At 42.1% G+C, this 19,738-nt stretch overlaps 1 protein-coding gene across 2 annotated transcripts in view; it reads right to left on the reverse strand.

Moving 5' to 3' along the window:
- Positions 1 to 19,738, reverse strand: part of csmd1b (CUB and Sushi multiple domains 1b) — a 265,284-nt gene that overhangs the window by 27,034 nt on the left and 218,512 nt on the right. For both annotated transcript variants that reach the window (XM_027023454.3, XM_081724720.1), the window contains exons 31-44: positions 19,305 to 19,421; positions 17,942 to 18,055; positions 16,677 to 16,772; positions 15,303 to 15,506; positions 13,682 to 13,806; positions 13,102 to 13,198; positions 8,738 to 8,842; positions 6,062 to 6,180; positions 5,812 to 5,881; positions 5,545 to 5,661; positions 2,907 to 3,116; positions 2,003 to 2,191; positions 1,031 to 1,208; positions 221 to 366 (exon numbers count right to left, since the gene is read on the reverse strand). In XM_027023454.3, coding sequence (XP_026879255.2) covers positions 221 to 366; positions 1,031 to 1,208; positions 2,003 to 2,191; positions 2,907 to 3,116; positions 5,545 to 5,661; positions 5,812 to 5,881; positions 6,062 to 6,180; positions 8,738 to 8,842; positions 13,102 to 13,198; positions 13,682 to 13,806; positions 15,303 to 15,506; positions 16,677 to 16,772; positions 17,942 to 18,055; positions 19,305 to 19,421 — 1,887 coding nt within the window. The remainder of the gene's footprint in view (positions 1 to 220; positions 367 to 1,030; positions 1,209 to 2,002; positions 2,192 to 2,906; positions 3,117 to 5,544; positions 5,662 to 5,811; positions 5,882 to 6,061; positions 6,181 to 8,737; positions 8,843 to 13,101; positions 13,199 to 13,681; positions 13,807 to 15,302; positions 15,507 to 16,676; positions 16,773 to 17,941; positions 18,056 to 19,304; positions 19,422 to 19,738) is intronic.

Genomic DNA, 19,738 nt, shown 5'->3' on the forward strand with positions numbered 1-19,738 from the left:
ACTGACACTGATATCAAATGAGAGCAAAAGAGGCTGCTACTTGGGACTAATTTGTTAAAATAATGCTGAGGTCATCAGAGCCAAGTATCATCATGGTGCTTTATTGTAATAAAAACAAGATTAAACCCATGTTTCAACCCCCCTTTTCCCCTGCAGCCCTTGCATGGCATGTATTACACTTCAGTGGCAATTTTTTTTTCCATTTATAGAAGAAACTAACCATGGAAATTGAGGACAAAGAATCCATTTGTGGAGAAGTCACTGTGAAACTTGATAAGAACTTGATTGAAAGAACTGTAGGCCGACTCCAGGGCTGTATTGCCACTGAAGATTCCGAGCTGCGGGTAGCTTTGCTCCGGCCCGTCCCTGGAAGAGAACAGGCACCATATGGAAATACATTACTCTCAATCCTTGCATTAAACACTTTAACAATGCCTTGCCATTTCAGAGCAGTTGGAGGAAATTGATTTACTTTCAAATCTATGGCACAGATTTGTGCTGACTTTCATGTAAAGCCATTACATTACGGGCCACAGTGAATGAAAACAGAAAAAAAATGGTGACTTAACATCTTATTCCACTCTTTTAATAGCTTTTGAAGATTAATGGCTTACAAAAGTACAAAAAAGGCTTAGATATGGTGCATTTTCTACATTGCTATCTTTTTGAGCAACATAGGAGGGTCTCAGAATTATGCAACAGAAATGACTAGTAGATGTATCAGCTATGCACTGAGCAGTTTTCAGAGGGAAACTGTAATGTCATGAAAAATTAACTTGTGTTACTCACATATATTTATTTGACATGAAGTTTGACTGCTGTAGCTACCCATTTCTTATAATAAGTCTAAAAAAAGTCCTAAAAATGTGTATTTATTTTAAAAAATGTATATTTTTTTATGATAATAATTTTGAATCTCGTGATTCATGATTTTGACATGTCAGTTATATCTGCAGCACAGCAATTCAGCTTTCTTTTGCATAATGTACATTCTTGTCTTTCTAGTTGCCAGTCGGTGGGGTGAGCTCACCACACAGTGATGTAGTCGGTGACAGGCTCGGTCTGCAGCAGTGTGAAGTTGATGTACACGCCATGCCCATGTGGCACAGTGATGAGCCAGATGCAGTCCTGTGAGTCCGGATACTCGTTGGGGTAGCCAGGCGAGAAAATGGTGCCATTTGGAGCAGTCACGTTGTAGCCACAGGGAGCTGAGCGATAAAGACAAGGGTAACTCAAGCAGCATCAGTCAGCATTCATGCATCTTCCTATGGATGACGCTTGCACCAAGATGATCAACAGCAAGAAATGCAGAATCATGATGCCAGTCATTGCAATGGGGGGTTGGGGGGATTTGGAAGGGGGTCGGGGGGGATTTATAAGGGGGGGTGTGTGTGTGTCCTCAGCCGTCTGTTTGGTGGTGCGTGCTAGAACATGGCGGATTATCGGAGGACTGGGAAATGAGGGGCTTCCTTGGTTTCAAGAGATAAGAAGGGAATGGATGGCTGGCACAGAGTACCAAAGAGATGGGAGTGTAGCAGTCTCTGGTGTTTGGAGACCGAGGAAAGAACAGGGAAATGTACAGTGTTATTGATTGGTAAGGGCCAGACGGCTTTCACAGTACACTGCTCTCACTGATCATCAAGGATGCAATTTAGACCAGGTCCCCACAGCCTGGAACTCGACTGCATCAGTCTTCAAGATGCTTAATTTGAAAGACAGCGTTGAAAAAAGAAACAGCTTCAGTCCTTGTTGTACTGTGCCAGTAACAGAAAGTAGCAACACTTCTGTTAAAGAGCATTGTTAAAAAGGCCTTTGGGAAAGGGGAGTGGCTGCATACTACTTTTTAAAGTGTGCAAAAGCCCAAAAGCTTTGTTCAGAAAACATGAGCAAATGCAAACCTCCATTTAGAGAACGTACTTTTATACTTATGAATGCACATCACGCAAGGGAAACAGAAATCGGGGTTGTTTAAAAATCTGATCAATACTGCCCCTCCACTTACCTTCACAACGAGGAAATGGATGGTTCCATTTTCTGTTGGTTCCATGTTGGCATGTTAACACAGAATGACCAACCAAAACATATCCATGGAAGCACTCAAATGTTATGGACTGGCCTGCATTGAAGTCATTATTGATGATATATCCATTGTGGAAAGGATAAGGGTCTTGACAGTTCTGCAGTTGGTATGCTGGAAAAACAACAGCAACAAAAAAAAAAAACTAAGAAAAAACTGCAAAGCACAGCAACACAGGAAGTTAAGTATAATGGTCACGTAATTACTGTGCAATTTCAAAGGCATTAAAAATGTGATTACTTAAATTCAGCAAGATCTGTTGCAACCGTGCATACAAATTCCTTGTAAAGCATTTCAGATGTTATACATTCATTATCATCCATTACGAATCCATCCATCTATCTTCAGTTTGTTTCTAAAATATGTAAACACAGCATTGATTTCTTTGCAAGGGCAGACAGCCTGAAGGTGGAGGACGGACCGAGATGTTCTTTAACTCCTTAACCTCAACCAAAAAAACAAACAAACAAAAAACAAGGAATACAAGAAACGATGTCTGCACTGTCTGACCTGCCAGCGCGTGGCGTGGACAATAGCAGGTTATTTTTTATCAAGTGAGAACCAGGAGGACAACATCCATACGTACTGTCCTATTGATTTCAAATGGCTTTCAGACACAAGCTGTCATAAAAGGAGTCCCTCACCCTCACCAGTGATGTTATTCAGAGAGACACTTCCTGTGATCAGAGGAGCCCAGATGCTCTGGATAAGAGCCTGTCACTACCGTTTGACGTGAATCCCTACAGTGCACATGAGCTGTTTGTGACCAGTCATGGGAAGGGTTGTGTCCAGGCAGGAGAGACCACCTCTGGACCTGAGTCACGCTCACCTTGATAAGTGAGCCGGAAGCCTTGGCGGTTCTGGGAGTGGTCACTGTAGAAGTGGACCACAGTCTCATGTGTTGAACTCAGGAGGGATGGGGGCAGCTGGCTGCCACTGTACTGGCCAATCATGGAGCTGCTGTGCCCTGGCCCATTGCGGAACTCCAGGAAGTCATGGTTGTCTTCTGTGGTGAAGTTGAGGAACTGGATGTGTGCGCCTGCAGGATGTGGAGAAGAGCATGTTAGAACGCAGTATGGTAGAGGTACTTCAAATGCCTAAGCGTTTTTGAAGCTACTGGAGCTGGGCCTGGTCAGGAATGCATGACATGGCTGATACAGCGAAGGCAGTTGGGGTGCCTGAACTGCTTATAATGGGCAAAGTGCCAACGACTTCTCACTCACATTACCACCTGTGGGAAAATTCACACACGCTCCTTTACTCATTAATTGCCTCCTCATGAACTGTGAAGCGCTGCAAGAATGGGAGGACCGGAAATGTTTTAAAAAAGAATGTCCTCCTTAGGTGTTATTAGAGGTCCATTTAAAAAATCTCCTTTAGCTAAAGAAACTATTAGACACCTTGTTACACAAATTACAGTTTTTAAAGGCATCAGATCTATTTTGAGCTTTTTCCTTTCTTTCAATAGATAGTAAATGTTTACCATCCAAACCTACCCACACAACAAATAGCAGCACAGAAGAGATATAATTACTATAGTAACAAGATCTTGTTTCTTAGTAACTATTCCAAGGATAATTTCTGATTCTGTTTCTGAGCCTGTGCACCAAAATAAAATACCACAACAGTTGAACAGAGTGTGTCAGTAAATGACAATAATCTAAGACAGCTACCCATAATGTCACCGAGTATTCATCATTAAAAGTTGGCATAACTTCAAACAGAACCATTTCAAACAGGACCATTCAGGCCACCATAGATTTTTTCTCATAACAGATATAACATTATCTTGGGCAAAGCCATTTTTAAAATGTTAATTTCTAATTCAGGAATTGCACAATAAAATATACATTTTTAGTTCTTCTTTCTTTCTCCATTTTGTTCACTGCTCTTGTTGCCGTTGATGGAACAACAATTCAACAATTCATTCAACATTTATTAAATGAGAAAAAAGCAGTGCCCCAGGCAGTCCAATAACAGTACCACAAAGGCCTTGTTTGCTCACTAACACCTCACTTGTCTTACTAAATCCATGCTAACCTCAGTAATGTCTTGGACAGTTTACGTCTTTATTGTCGTGCAGAGTTGGGTTGCTCCCCCTGACAATACTTTTGCCTGAAAGCTAGAATCTTTGGTGCTTGTAAAAGACATTGCTTGTAAAAGACATAAAATACATTTTTAAAGACATTGTTCCTCTTAATGCTGAATTTATTTTCTGATGTGTGATACGAGAGAGAACTGCTTTGGTTGAGTGCTATGTGACAATTTCTTTAAAGGTACATGAGAGAGGTGGAGGAAGTGATTGCACCTGACGACAAGTGTGAACAGCCCCTTTTTTAATCACACACAATTATCCTGTTAACATCTGGAATGCTTCTTTTCTGCCCTCCTCATTTGAACATCAGGATAGCGGAAAGAAAACGTGGCAAGGCGAGATGGTGCCGCTAAATGAGGTCAGAGAGTTGAATCGATTGCACATGGTCTAGAAAGTTGAGATAAATAAAACAGCACAACAGGCCAGTGCACACAGCATGAGCCATCAACTCTGGCAGAAACAGAGCACTGGTCTAGTCAGTATCTTTCTCAAGCTGCTGCCAAGATGTAGACAAGAGCAGTCTGGGCAGCCTACACAAACAAACAGGTTAAAAACTGATATTTTCAGTTCTCTAAACAGATTTGTCTTGGTAAACAGCAGCTGGATGATTTAGTTCTGTAAACTCGATAAGGCTAATGGTGAAGGCCAGTCAGTGAACTACCACAATGCAAAAAGTTTAAAAAACTCCAAAGCCCACTGAATCATCATCAGTTTTTACTTTGATGGTGCAGCTGTGTCTGATGCTATGGCCATTCGTCTCACATCTTGTCCCCACTCTACTACTATTAAAATGGCAATTCTGCGCTGCAGTGATCAGTCTCACAAACAATTTCTTCCTGCTTTTCTTGGCGCTGCAAAGAATTTCAATACACAAAAGGTTACTCCATAGATGGCGATGTAAATACCTAACCTTTCCTTTAATTAATGTTGCTACTGCTTAATGTCACACAGCAAATAGTACAAGCATCAATGAACAGACAACAATTTATAATATCAGAAATTACTATAGTATTTGTTTTTTTAACAAGTTCAATATTAATCAATAAAGGACCAAAACCTGATACCAAGAATGGCCAACTGCATTGATTCAGTCTCGGTGATAAAGTCATGGAGTACATTAATTAATTGAGAAATCTGATCAGAAAGTATCACTTAAGGTCTGGCTGAACTTATTTCCACCTCATCAGCTGAACTGGCCAAACTGAACTGAGAGAGCTGAAATGTACTCAACCTTAACCTCGGCAGGTATTAATCCTACTGAAGCGATATGTGAGAGGTAAGTTTCAGTGTCCCCATAGGGAGGGGGGCTGTGGCCCTTTGGCCCAGGCCAGTTGGCTTTCAGCAATGGCTAGTTTGGTCTCAGCAGGCTCACCGTATCCGACAGGCAGGAGGATCCTCCAGGTGCAGTCCAGATTGCCAGGGTAGTTGCCAGGGAAGCCTGGGCTCAGAATCACATCACTTATCTTGCGGAGGGTGCCCCCACACTTGGCTGACCGGTATAAACACATCAAAAGACCATTATCGGTTTCCAGTGACAATTACTTATTTATTTTTATCTATGAAAAGACATTATGCATGAGGTACGATAAAACATTGCCGACTTATGGTGTCACCATATGTGCATTTACTCAGAGCGTACCAATACACAGTGGAGGGGGGTAGTTCCAGCGCCGTACAGTCCCTGGCATACATGTTATGTGAGAATGACCCTGAAAGAAATGAAGACTTGCAAAACATATAGACTAAAGGCTATTGGGAAAGTCACTATGCCAGACATTGTTGTTTGTATACTGTGCCACAGATTTTTTTTCCGGCACATTGCCTAAGAGTGCATTGTGGTGCAGCAGCCTGGGGCTTGCAGGGGTGTTTGCAGGGCTTTCAGGACTCACCTGCAGCACGTAGCCTGGTTCGCAGCTGAACGAGACCACCTCGTTCACCATGTAGCGGTCGCCGCTCTTGATTCCATTGGCTGGCACTACTGGCTCAGGGCAGGTGGTCAGACCCACAGCTGAACGCATACAAAGGGGGAGGAAAAGGGGAAGAAATGGGAAAAGAGATGCATGACTGTGTGGCTTTTACCAAGCCCATTCCACTGTGCAAAAAAGAAAACAACCTCCCATGGTTTTCCAGGTGTGTCTGAAGGCACAGCTGTAGAAACAGGGAGGATGCTTGTAAGCAGGACAGCATCGAGGTGTGGGATGGCTTATGCCACCCAGATTCTCATCTTTCAACTATCTCCATTTCACAGCCAGATGTGAGAGAGGGAGTTTGGCATGGCAACAAATGCTGATGTTGCTATGGAGACGGCTTTAGTGAGTGGAATAGGAGAGGATGCAGGAGGCTCCGTGGCACTGTGATAGTAGTTTTAGAGCATGCTGCTATGTCATTTCTCCCAGTATTGGCATGATGGAAAATGAGGATCATGTTCCCATGAACACAATATGAGATTAATTGATCTTGTTAAATGAACACTATAATTACCCGTGTGAGTTAGGACCAAAAAGTAAAATGACTGACAATGAAATAGGGTGACAGCATTTAAGGGGTTTAGGTATGAGTAAACCTAAAAGTGGGTTGTCTGAAAGTTCAAAGCTGACAATTTTGTGTTTGCACTGGGCTGACTATTCTTGTAAGACAGACAAAGGATTAGTCCATCACAAATGTGCATCACTCTCTTGGATCTCCAGTGTAGCCTTGCATGAAAAAGAAAAGACAACCATTTCTATAGCTGAAAATCATTATGCACGCTATGGCCAGTAACTCAAGACTTGACATTTTAGCCTGTATTCATACTCACAGCCAAGCAGCTATCAAACTTGAGCTGATTGTTGTTATTGTACCACCATAGGCCATTACACTGGCACTACAGAGAGCCTAACTGGACCCTCCCTTGACAGAGTGTGCCATAACTCGCTTATGCCTTTAGAGTTCACTTATTTATGGTGATTTAGTAGAGAGACGCAGAGCAGCAAAAGATCTCTGTGGTATTTCAGGAGCTACCTGATAGGCACAATGGCAGACATTGAGATAAGAGAAGTGGTTAATGGTTTTTTGGATGGGGCATCATTCCCTGTTACTTTAGTCACTAGCCACTGACCAGCTCTCTAAATGGATGCAGGCACAGAAGCAGACAAATTGGGCTGTCCCAGTGTGCAGACTAAGGACAGAAATAGACAAATGGGGAGATCTTAGAGGAGGAATAGGTGAGGTGATGTGCATTAGGACCAGGTGTACAAAAAGCCACACACCACAGATACCCCAACACCCTTCATATACACACTCCCACACACACACACAAATACACCCACACAACCTCTAAATGCTCACAGAGACAGAGGAGAACTGATACCATCTGAGCTAGATGCTATCACAGTTCCAGGCTATAGGCTAGGAACCCATCTCAGCATACAAAGGAGATATCCACACTGGTACATCCACAACCTCCGACATGCTGCATTAGAGACTTAAGTGGTCCCTGTCCTTCTTCCCAAGAGCAGAGGAAAGAAAATGACTTCCACTGCACTGCGGTCTCAAAAAATGTCACAAACATTCAAGAAACCTTTAGGTCCCAATATTCCAGTGAAAATGCTGCGGCCTACATAACTGTCACTTATCTAAAAATATACGTGCCAGCCACCTTATCAGAAATACCACTTTATTAGAAAAATCTTGTAGGTGTACAGTTAGAGTCCATACACCATCTGGTGCACATCCTCAAACTTTTTATTAGTGGTCAGCAGGTGACCACAGGGGTGCTGCTAGATGGATATTTTTGAGGGGCAGACCACTCTCAACCCTGCAGTGACATTAATGTGTGAATACCTCTGCAGCAGTGCTGTGCTTGATAAATTTGTACCAGCTCAACACCCACAACTATGACACTGCTATGTCAATGTTAATGCTGCATTAAGAAAGGCCTGCCAGATAATAATAACAAGTCAGCAGTTGTCTTGTTGGCGGAAACTGATGAGTGATCAGCTAGAGGGTGGCTGAGAAATTGTGCATGTCATCAGATGGGCTATGATCTGTAATTGTATACTTAAATAAAAAGCACCAATAACATACTGTAGGTATATTGAATAAAGTGGTCAGGGAGTAGACACACAAAACAGTTGTTTCTAATAAACTAGCTGACAAATGTATATTTTATGCAATTACAATGTAAAATGAATTATTTAATTAACTTGTAAATTAAAGTTAAGCAAGCAAAGTAAACAAATGGCTTTTGCTTACTGTTTAGTAACATTACAGTTAAAATAGTTTAGCTGGGTTAGTATTGTATTGTACATGTACATTGTACACAATATACATTGTACCTTGTACACATGTATGTTGTACATTGTATACATTCTTCTTCTCAGATTAGTCCTGGATTGTCATTTTTTCAGTTTATGAGGAAAGGGAGAGGCATCTTTGTGTATATTGGTGTCTTTAGATGTGTCAAGATGTGATTGAAAGTGTGTGTGCACGTGCATGCGTGCGCTAATACATAGAAGAATCCTGAGCTGATCTCTTCCTAAGGGCACAGGGGGGAGATACCCTGGAATGATGGCCTCTGTACTCACTTTTGTACTCAAGGTGAAATCCAGCGGCGACCACACTGATGTCGGTGTGGAAATGGAGGTATAGCTGGTTGGATGTGCTGTTCAGCAATGCTGGTGCTGTCGTACCTGGAATACAACATGACCAAGGCGCATGAGTAAGAAAGTGGCAAAACCTTTAAGTGAAAGTGCTCTCAAGCTGGGGCTGAGGTCAGTTAAATTAGCTGAGCTCTTATTGAAGGACGGCAGCTCGGAAGGGCAAGAGATGATGAGCAGCTGTTAATCATCTTTCTAGTTCATAAAAGGGGAGCTCTGTTTGGTGGCCATCTAAAGGAAATGAAAAACACACTCAAGAAAAAAAAATATATATATATTCTTTTTTTGACAGGCTCTGGAAATTGAAATTTGTCACTGGCCTTACAAGACCCAAGCTAAAATGAAAGAACTTTCATCTTGTGTCTCTAGGGGAGTCAGCCATTATCTTAGTCTGAAAGAAAACAGGAAAGCTGTCTCTGCTTTGATTGGCTTGACACAGACAGCCACATGGTATTAGAGAACTCTGCAAATGCTGAAAATTAATTTTTGTCATACATCAAGAACCTGTTGATAGTTGTGCAGAAATACGGTACACATTGTGTATGTGCTTATGATACGATTAACCACTTCATGTTTATGAGATGGTGTTTGTGTCAAGCTTTGCAACCTCATAAAACCTGCCTGCACGCATTATATAATAGGACAAAGCCCATGTGCACTACATATATTGTAATTTATAAAACTGATGGGCAGCCTTTTAGAAAAAAGACAGAATTCAGACTCCTTCAAGCCTGTATTAGCTTGAACTAGTAATTATTAGTATTCACCAAAAACAGACATAGCAGTCTCCCCAAGGCATTCCTTTCTTTATTGGCTTTTTCCCACTTTCATTACTGATATGCTTTTTGGGATTGCAGGCGCAGGTCAAACACTGCATACATTTTGAAAATAAGTTGACTTTTAAAAGGGAAAAAAACCCAAACAACCTGATGTACTGTACTGCTTGTGGAATTCACGGCCCACTGAAATCCACATGCATCCCAAGACTGCATGCATCTGTTTGCGTTCTACCTAAAAACCCTAATGCTGTCAATCGTGAATAAAGGTTAACATGTGGCATGGACATCATTTAGCCTCGTCATTACCATTAGCTTCAGAATGACATCATAATGATCTGTGAACTGTGAAGGAGAAGGACCATAATGATTTATCTATACCCCCTGCCTCTAATACTAATGCAAAAGCCAAAAAGAAGGTTTCAACTCCCCCCCCCCCCCCCAAATCAGGGTGTGTGATGGCATGAGTCATATTCTAGTCAGTAGTAGGCATACATTATTCCTATTGCATTACATTGATGACTGAAGCCTGAAAAATGCTCCTTGCGCTTGAATGACTTGACTAATAATTTCTGGATGAAGTCTGACAGCACCATACAGCTCGTCCACTGTCCAGCTATTCAGCACTGCTTCGCCTCCATTAGCGAGACGGCAGTCTGCTGCATTTCTTAAGCCTGTCAGATAAAAATGCGATGAGGCTAAATAGATTTTGCAGGACTGAATATGGTACATTCAGAGTACTGCATTACTTTAGATGCCAACTTTAGATGCAATTGTTATGACAAGGAAATACCTAGAAGAATATACCTCTATTAGAGTAGGTGGTACTTCATTGGCTGAGGAATGTTCTCCTTACATACATAAAACTGAATTCTTCCTCTGAGGTTTTAATCAATATTTGTAGAGGGGTGGTTCTGTTGAAGACAGGGTATCACTGTACAGATTCTCAAATAAGCAATAAGTAGCATTTTCAGATGGTGCCCGTCTATCACACGCGTGACGTGCCGCTCATCTTACGCCTGGCCAAATGCCTTGGTGTGATGGCAGAGCTACAAGCGAGCAGCTTGCTTGATCAGTGCACTGATGCAGAAACAAAAAGCATCTTCCCAACTCATGTGGCCCTGGGGACTTTGGCTTTTCACGTCATCCTTCTACATTCTGCACCTATTTGCATTAAATATTATTCATTATTCTTATTTTTAAAAGACATTCAAGGTCCACAATATAATATGCACTTCTTCACCAAGACGTTTAGAGTGACTCATCCAGTGAAGCTAGAAAGTAGGCCAGCTATGAATTAGCAGTCAGGTGATGCAGCAGTTTTAAGGGGAGTGAATGTCACCAAAGGCCAGATCAAATTTATGTATAAAAGTCCCAGTTGCAAAACACACTGCATATAATATAATAATATGATGTCAGTAATGCAATGAGTGCTATGAGAGTTCTAATATGGTAGTTGGGAAAACAGCTCTCCTAACAAGGTAATTTATCGCTGGTTCATTTTACAGCAAAATTGGCTGAATTCCTCCAAACTGTCCTCATGGTGAGGACTCACATTACTATATTATAGATTATAGATGGAACATTTGAATTACCTCCACTTTAAACATTTATATATTCATTTGTCTTGTATTTTTAAAAGCATTTATGAAAATTGTGATTCACCTAAAAAAAAGGTCATATATTATGTAAAACCATCTGTCACAACACCTAAAAGTATCATAACAAGCTATCCAAAATATGTGAGCAGTTATAGAAACATATTTAAATTAAAACAACAACAAAAAACTTGAACAATTGAAACTGAATCGAGATGTGATGAGCTGCAATTAATCCTGTATGATGAAAAGAAAGGGGAGACAGGAACACAAAACATATCTGACAGTTTAATTAAGGGTATTATCCTAATGGGTTTGTGACTAGTGGAAGAGTAAAGCGACTGACTGTGATGAGAAAGTGCACAGAGGGCACAAAGGCTGAGTGTACATGCATGGGGCACGGGGAGATTAGGTTTCAGACGGGCCACCAAACAACATGTCTAATGCTGCTGACTCCTGACTTCTAGCCACCCCATTGGCACACTCATAAAATTGATCCTGGTTCTGCATGATTCTGGCTGCATAGGAGAAATCATTTTTATCATCAAATGAGCTACCTTGATCATGGGGACAACTCGGGCGAGTTATAGGGGAATATTCTAAATAAGGAAAGCAGGGTGGCTGGGAGCACCCTATGCTGGGAGGCTCAGATCTTAGGAAGGGGGAACCATATGAGGTATTGATATGAGGACTGGAACAGGGTAGGGCCACACAGAGTGGGGCTGGGAGTGCCCTACTGTGTGAGGTAGGGCCAGGTTGAATGGGCCAGGGAGTGCTCTACTGTGTAAGGTAGGGCCAGGTTGAATGGGCCTGGGCATGCTCTACTGTGTGAGGTAGGGCCAGGTTGAATGGGCCTGGGCGTGCTCTACTGTGTGAGGTAGGGCCAGGTTGAGTAGTCCTGAGAGTGCTTTACTTCTGACCTCTTAACGCAATCCTAACGCTGCACTTGGGCTAAGTTTTGTACAGGCATGTTGGATGTTGTGCTGCAGGCCTGGTCACAAATCTCTCCGCTGGGAGAACAGCGAGGAAAGATTAAGCATCCCCCTCTTGTAGACCTCAGTCTGTCTTTTCACTCCTGCTGTGCTTGCTGCTTTGTTTGGTTGCTTTACTATATAAATATGGTCTGCAGGAAAAAGTACTGCAGACACAGTGTTCAGTGTTTTCTCTAGGACTAGTATATCCATGTGTTTTTCCTAGGACAACTTCTATCCACCTTTTGCTTCCTTTGACCCACTGAATGTTTTGTTTTTTTTAATTTCTCTTAATTTGACAATTAATGAAAAGTGCTATATAAATTAATCTTTTTTAAATTATTGCCCTGTGGAGGGGTTGAAATGACAGAATACCTAAAAAATGCTATAAGATGCATCTATACTGACTTCATTTAGCAGAAATGCAATGATTAAAATACTTCCCTAACCTACCACAAATAAGTCTACATGTGTATTATGAAAGCAATGACACATACACTAATGGCATGGTATGCAACAGCCCCAACATGCAGTCTTTCAATTAAAAGCACACAGCTGTTTAGTTGTGGGAATCTTGTTGCTGTAATTAACTGGGGCAAAAACAAAGCAGTGTTCACTGCCAAATGGATCCCAAAAGGTCTCCAGAACTGATACTATTATTTGTCCAACTTTTAAATGAGGATATTCATCTGTTGTGTCAAGGATGGCACGGAAATGACCCTGGACCAACTCCAACTCTAGCCCTTCCACAATATCAAGGGCATTAAAATTGGTAGGAGAGACTGGATATGAGCTTTATTGTGAAATAAAAAAAATTATGAGCTCAGAAGGAAGATACCATGTGGACAGGAGCAGAGCCACCATGTGCTTGAATGGTGACGTTCCTGTCAGCCTAATGGACTGTTGAAACAAGTCATTAAAAAGGGCTTAATGAAGAATCCACACACCTGAAAAACTACCCAGCTTTGGAGCAGTCATGTCACCACCGTCGTAGATCTCTAAGGAATCCCAGTTATGCTCAGTGGCAAAGCTCATGACTTGGATCTGTGCGGCAACCAGGAAAACCATGTTATTTTTGAAGACAGACAAAAGGAGAGCTATTGCAATTTATCAAATCTACTGATCTCATTTCATAATGTGGGCATCTAAACTCATGATGGATTACAGCCAAAAGGATTTTTGCTAGCATTTTTCATTTGTCTACATTCTTTATTAAGATCATACTAGATATTCAACAGTATAAGGTATTATGTATTGCTATTGTACGTATTTATTTTTGCCACATCAATTTGATACCATTGAAGCTCAATTCTTGGCCACTGAACCCAAAATGGTCACATGCTATTTACTGTGCCACCATCTGCAACGAGCCTATTTCACAACTCTAAAATTAGCTAGTGTAATTCAGCTTGCTTGTGGTGGGTAGACTCCTGGACGAAATGGGCTCCATCTTGCCATGCTGTTGGCTGTGGCTTTTTGCTTCCAATGAGTTCTGCCATGACTCTTTTTTTTTTTTTTTGCACTTGCCTGGATCCCAGCTCCTTCGGTAACGGTGATTCTCCACACGCAGTTCAAGCTGTTCCCATAGGGCTCGGGGAAGCCGGGAGAGAGGATAGTGCCTCGCCTCTCTGTCAGGTTCCCGCTGCATGGAACTGTGGGGCAGGAAAATGCAGAAACGCGATTGGAGGCAGTGTGGGGGCACCTCGTCTCAACCCAGCGAACAATACTATGCAGACTCATTTTCAGTATGACACCTGAGGCAGCATAAACTATATCACCTACTAAAACTGTATCCTTATGATGTGGACTATGCCTGTTGCATGTCCTGCTAACATTGTAACCTTGCATCATTTTTGCCAAGTAAAGAACAAAACAAATTACAAAAAAAAAACAAGTCTTTCTAGAAGCACTTGCATTTTTGCAGTTGTACTGCAAAATAGTCTTAAAGAATCCTCTTTCTCTGACTTTTTGTTTTTAAGCCTATGCAGAACGTGGAAGCAGCATTTTTGAGTTCATTAATTCAACCGAATATGGAATGATGCATATTTCATGAGATACTGGAATATGCCGGTGGGCAAATCTTTACCCGGAGGGTTCAAGAGGTGAGAATATTTAAAAAGAAAGAGTAACTGAAAAATGTATCAAGTGGTTCAGAGAGTCCCAAAATCAAGTCATCACATTACTCTGGAAGCAGCAGGTTCCAAATAAAAGTCCAGAGATTAGGGCTCTGGGCTATAGGCAAGTGTCTTATGGACTTTGGACTTTGGCTCATAAGAAAGGCTGTAAGTCAAGAAATATAGTCCAGCAGGGTGACATTCAAGATCCTAGTGAACACTGCCAGTCTGTCCTTAAGCCAAACACTTAACTCAAACAATCCCTCCAATGTTGCCAAATAAGGTTTCTGAAAAAAAGTTATTCTAATACGTTTGTGACCTAAACTTGTCTTTTGGTGCTCCCACAAGCTGCAATAACTTTTACTGTGGCTGGGACCGATGTTTGTGTCTTGTGACCAGATGTCCAAGAGAGTATAATTGCTCTTGAAGGAAAGGATGGCTTAATTCCTCTCTCTGTTAGTTCAGAGCAATACAAGACATTTGTGGGTGTCTGTTAGGTTATATATGCAGTATGCAGAACTGTGTAGCTAGTTAGCTGTCCTGCAACACCAAGTGAATGTCAGCTGGAAAGTTATGATGACTGGTTTCACAGGTAATGGACGAAGCATTTTCTTGCCTTCAAACCATTGTGTTGGTGGCAGTGTGATAAAGGAGATGACAGGTGGTAGTTAGAAAATTGGGGTAATATCATGGCAATATCATTAAAAATATAAAAAGAATGTCATCTTCTTTAGAAGCAGTCAGCATTTCTTAAACCTCCTAGTTATTAGAGTTCTTGCACACACCAGAAGTGGTCAGAGGGTAGGGTCAGCCATACTGCACTCCCTCAGAGCACATGGAGATTAGGTTCTTTGTTCAAGGGCAATCGCACAATAAATCTGGGTAGTGTTAAGACAAATGTCACCCCACTATCTTATCAGTTCAAACCCCTTTTCCTCCCTCCCACCCTTCCATGAGCATCTTTAGTTGTTCATATTTTGAATCAAGTGCAAACAAAGCAAAACTTGATTCTGAGAAATCAAGGCAAAGCTTACCTATGCAGGTGGGGATGGTGTCGTTCCATTGTGCCAGTGCGTTGGGAACAGCGTGACACTTAATGGCTTTGGATCCCCGGAGGAGGTACCCTGGGTTGCACTCAAAGCGAACAATGGAGCCGGCAGAGAATTCCGAGCCGATTCGCCTTCCATATCTGGGCTCTGGGATGGAGCTGCACTGGGTATCACTGGTGCGTGGAACAGCTAGACAGGCAAAAATGGATTTCTAATCAAAATGGAGCAGATGCACCATGTGGCACCCCATCCGCACAAGTCTCCTATATTATTTTCCATGTCTTTCAGTTGAAGTAGTTTTATTGTAATGAGAGATCCAGAGAGCTGGCAGGCCCACAGATACTGTGGCCGGTAAAAAATGTCCTTTTAAAACATGGTAAGGTTGCAGTCCTGTACATGATGAGGTTGAGGTTCCTAGCTGGATTGGATTAGTTTTTAACGTGGCGTCTTTGACACCACTGCTGTTCACTTTTGACTTTTTGTCTGATGCCTGTGGATTTGCAGAAGCAGGTGAGGAGGACTCACCTCCCTCGTATTCTTTCTGTTGCCTCTATGTGCCAAATGAACTGTCCTGACTGTCAGAGAATATTTCTTATGCACCCTACCCCTTGCCTTTGCTGTGCCCCATAAAATTGTGAGAGGATAAAAAAGGGCATGCTACTTTCTGCAATGTGTGTGTGGTGGAATCTATCCATGAAAGATCCCTAATAGATCAGCCATTTTTATGAGGCAGCTGACAAAGAGAGTTTTAGGAGTGCATGTAATTCACACGACTCGTTTATTACTTCCTTTAAACTGGAGAGGGGAAAAATGGCTTCACGTGTGCCACTGTACGCTATCTCAGTCAGCAGAAGAGTTATTTAAATGGCATAGGACCAAAATTAAAACGGTACCCTGGGTGACAGCAGAACCCGAGGGATGTTGGAGGGGGAATAGCCTGCACGAGCAGCTGACCCTTGCCACCCTGGAGAGCGCCGCTCTGAACCAGCGATGCCATTCGACTTCATTTAGAGGTAAATGCATTACAAATTGTATCAAATTTCAACCCTTTGTTCATTTGACTCCATTGTGTATTGGTTATGACACTGTGATTGCAGCCGGTGACTCTTCCGGTTGAACTGTGAGGGCCATCTCCCCCTGGGCAGTGAAGCACAGGCATACTGATGACACAGGGCTGCTAATAAAACTCCCACGCGACTTTCTTGCTGCAGTGTAGAGCTCGTCAAACAGTCCAATGACCCCATAACCACTGATGGTTAGATGAGACACTGGCATGGTTTCAAATAAGAAGACTTAATGTGGAGCTTTCTGCCTCCTTAAGACAACACGTTATTTCATGAGAGGTGAGAGTGGTCTTACCTTGGTAAACAAAATGGAATCCCCTGGCAGAAGGTCCGCTCTTGGCAGTGAACCTCAGCATGATCTGGTTTGAAGTGGCCAAGGGCAAGGTCTCACCTGCAATACAGAAATATGCCAAATAATCACGTTTAAGTCCCCGAGACTCCTCCCACCCCTCTCCAGAGTTGCATGTGGCAGCAAATGTGCAGTAATAAACCACAGTGCTGAGCTTCTATAAAAGACGGATGGCTTAATAACCAAAGTGTCCCTTCTGGACATGCTGAAAGGGTAAGTGAGAGAGGAGAAGCCACACTCAGAAGACTGTTGATTGATCACTGGTGAAAAAACCTGGGATGTCTACTGTGGAGGAAAGCCACCTCAGAAAGCTTAAGTAAGTAAAAATGTACGTCATAATGAAACAGCTGACAAGATTTTGTCAGCAGATTCTAAAATGTCCCATAGATGTGTTTTTACAAGGTTTTTGTTTCTATTAATAGACTTCTCAATAAGAGAAGTCTAAAAATACCTCACAAAAAAGCGAACGTGCAGGGTTAATGGCACTAACATGAATAGGTGGGCATGGCAGGGTTTCTGGCCATCTGAGGCAGCGCCAGAAGCACTGGAAATTTATAGCACATCCTTGAGGGATTATAATGTGATATTGTTGTATGGTAAACCATAAAAAATGTTAAAAAGTCAAATACACATAGTTTATGTCCAGTAGTCTTCATTAATCCTAAGAAGAATGCAGAATTAAACATGATTTATTTTTAGATGCTTTATTACCTTTCACCTTAATATGAATACCAACATCATTATAAGCATGAAACTGTGCCTTAAAAAGCCTTTCAGTAGGAAAACGTGAACAATTAATGAAGTATCAGGATATGGTTTAAAGCTGATATCGAGCATTATAAAAATAGGCATAAAAACACATTATTTGGGATAGTTTGACTGAGGAGATGCTGACTGCTGACTTCTCACTTCTTAAGAATTCAATAGGAAACTGCACCAAAAGTACTGCAATTTCAGAAGTTGGAATGGTGAGGGAGTCAAATGCAAAGCAGGGCTCCCACAGGGGCCATCTTTACCTCCCTGAGTGCAGGCACCGAGTCCTGCTTCTGGCACTCTTTGCCGCTAAATTGCGTGTACTTAATTGTCTTTCTTGCTCATTCAAGAGCCTGCTAGCGGCCTTTCTGTCCTCCCATCCAACAAAGGATTTGCAAATTTCAACGGGAACCCAAAGCGACAACAAACAGTGAGAACAATGCAATGCTATTACTTACCAGAATGAGAACCAGCCAGGGAGCTCAGTAGCCGGGCATTCTGATTGGGCCCATCAAACAGCTCGACTGAGTCGTTCATGGCCGTCTGAAAGTAGGCAAACTGCCCAAAGACCACTGGGGAGACAAAATGAAACAGGCTGAGCATGTCACTATCGTGTCACTACAGGGTGAGGCAGCAACTAAATAAAGTGCGGAAACATTCCATAAATTTTCGCTCATGCTGGTGGTTTTATGTGTGAATAAAAGGGTTCATCCATCATGCATCCATCATCTATCCATTTAGAAATGTGCATTTTCCCATTGTACTGTCTTTCTTTAGATCACATTTCTACACTGGTCAGGCAAAAAAGAAACCACATCTGAGTACTGAGTAAACCATGCATCAGTCAGATATTGGGACTCATTTAAAAGTCCTTTAAAATTTTCAGACATAAAAAAGTCCACTACATGTATTGGGACACAATCTCATACATGGCAATACTTGAAACAATATATGCAAATTAGCATACAACACATGCATTTAGTATTTGAGCAGAAAAGCCACAGAGACCAAATTCCAGATGGCACACTTAACACACCTTACAGTGACCATATGACACACTCTTCTCAATATGACCAGTTCTTCTCTCATTACCACTACCATTGAGCCTGTAATAAAAGCACTCGTCTACGCTGTGCAGGCCTCTGTTCTCATCCCCTCCAATCGCCAGCGATAAGGTGATTTAAAATTGTGTGAGGGCACTAGAGGTCAAGCAAGTTGAGTGTGTTTGTCTGGAGGAGCTGGCGGGAGACCTGGCCGAGATGGCGGGCTGTAGCCTGGGGTCGCTGTGCAATGTCGATGACACTATTATCTCCTCCTTAATTAGATATTTGCCCTTGCCCTGTGGAAACAGCCCAACTTGCCCTGCAGAAACAGCCCAAAGCAGCTCCCGCCACCTTTATGTAAATACTGGGGGACTTCCCTAGTGCCCGCAGGTCTGCTGTCTGCGAAGTTCAACAGCCACAGCTTTATTTTCTACACAGAATGATGAAGACATGGGGGACATTTCAGTGCTCCACTTGTTAATTTTATTGTTTGCATTGCTTCACTTTAAGTGTTCTAGATTACAAACATAAAAGGGCCTTACATGAGCCTTTGAGGACTTGTAAATAAATTAAAAGTGCAGTTTAGTCATCGTTAGATTTTTATTGTTGTAAATAAGATGTCACAGGCTAACAATCGAGGTGAAATGTTTCCAGCTTTCTCTTCAACCTGGCGTGACGCGACGAAGAGATGCAACATCTGGTGTGAATGAAACGAAACTACTCAGTATGTGATGCCAAAATAAAAGTCCAGTCAGCTCAGCAGCCTTTGTTTACTCACCAAACTCTCCAGAGACAGTGATGTAGTAGGAGCAGGTCTGGGCTGCAGTGTAATTGTATGGATAGTTTGGAGACAGCACGACTCCTTCTGACCCCGTGTACTGCCCGCCACAGGGAGCTGAGAGGAGACAAACGGCCGTTAGCACTCGCCACCCACCACTCAATGTCATAGCGCAACCCATTTCACCTCTTTTTTTTACTCTGTCAACTTAAAGACTCTTGGATGTCTAGAACCAAGATACGCCTAATTAGTACCATTAGTATATTCAGAAAACCATTCAAATGCAAAACGAGTAGGACATTAAGGAAGCTAATTTACCCATGATGTCCACTTAGCCTGTCTTAGTGCAGGCATGTAGGCCTTGGGCTTGCCTATATCCTCTACACTAATATTGTTCAGAGTTTGTAAATGTCACATTCTATGCAAATTCTACA

Source organism: Electrophorus electricus, chromosome 12 (genome assembly GCF_041902795.1).
Source record: "Electrophorus electricus isolate QZ-2024a chromosome 12, ASM4190279v1, whole genome shotgun sequence".
In the NCBI taxonomy this organism is placed as follows: Eukaryota; Metazoa; Chordata; class Actinopteri; order Gymnotiformes; family Gymnotidae; genus Electrophorus; species Electrophorus electricus.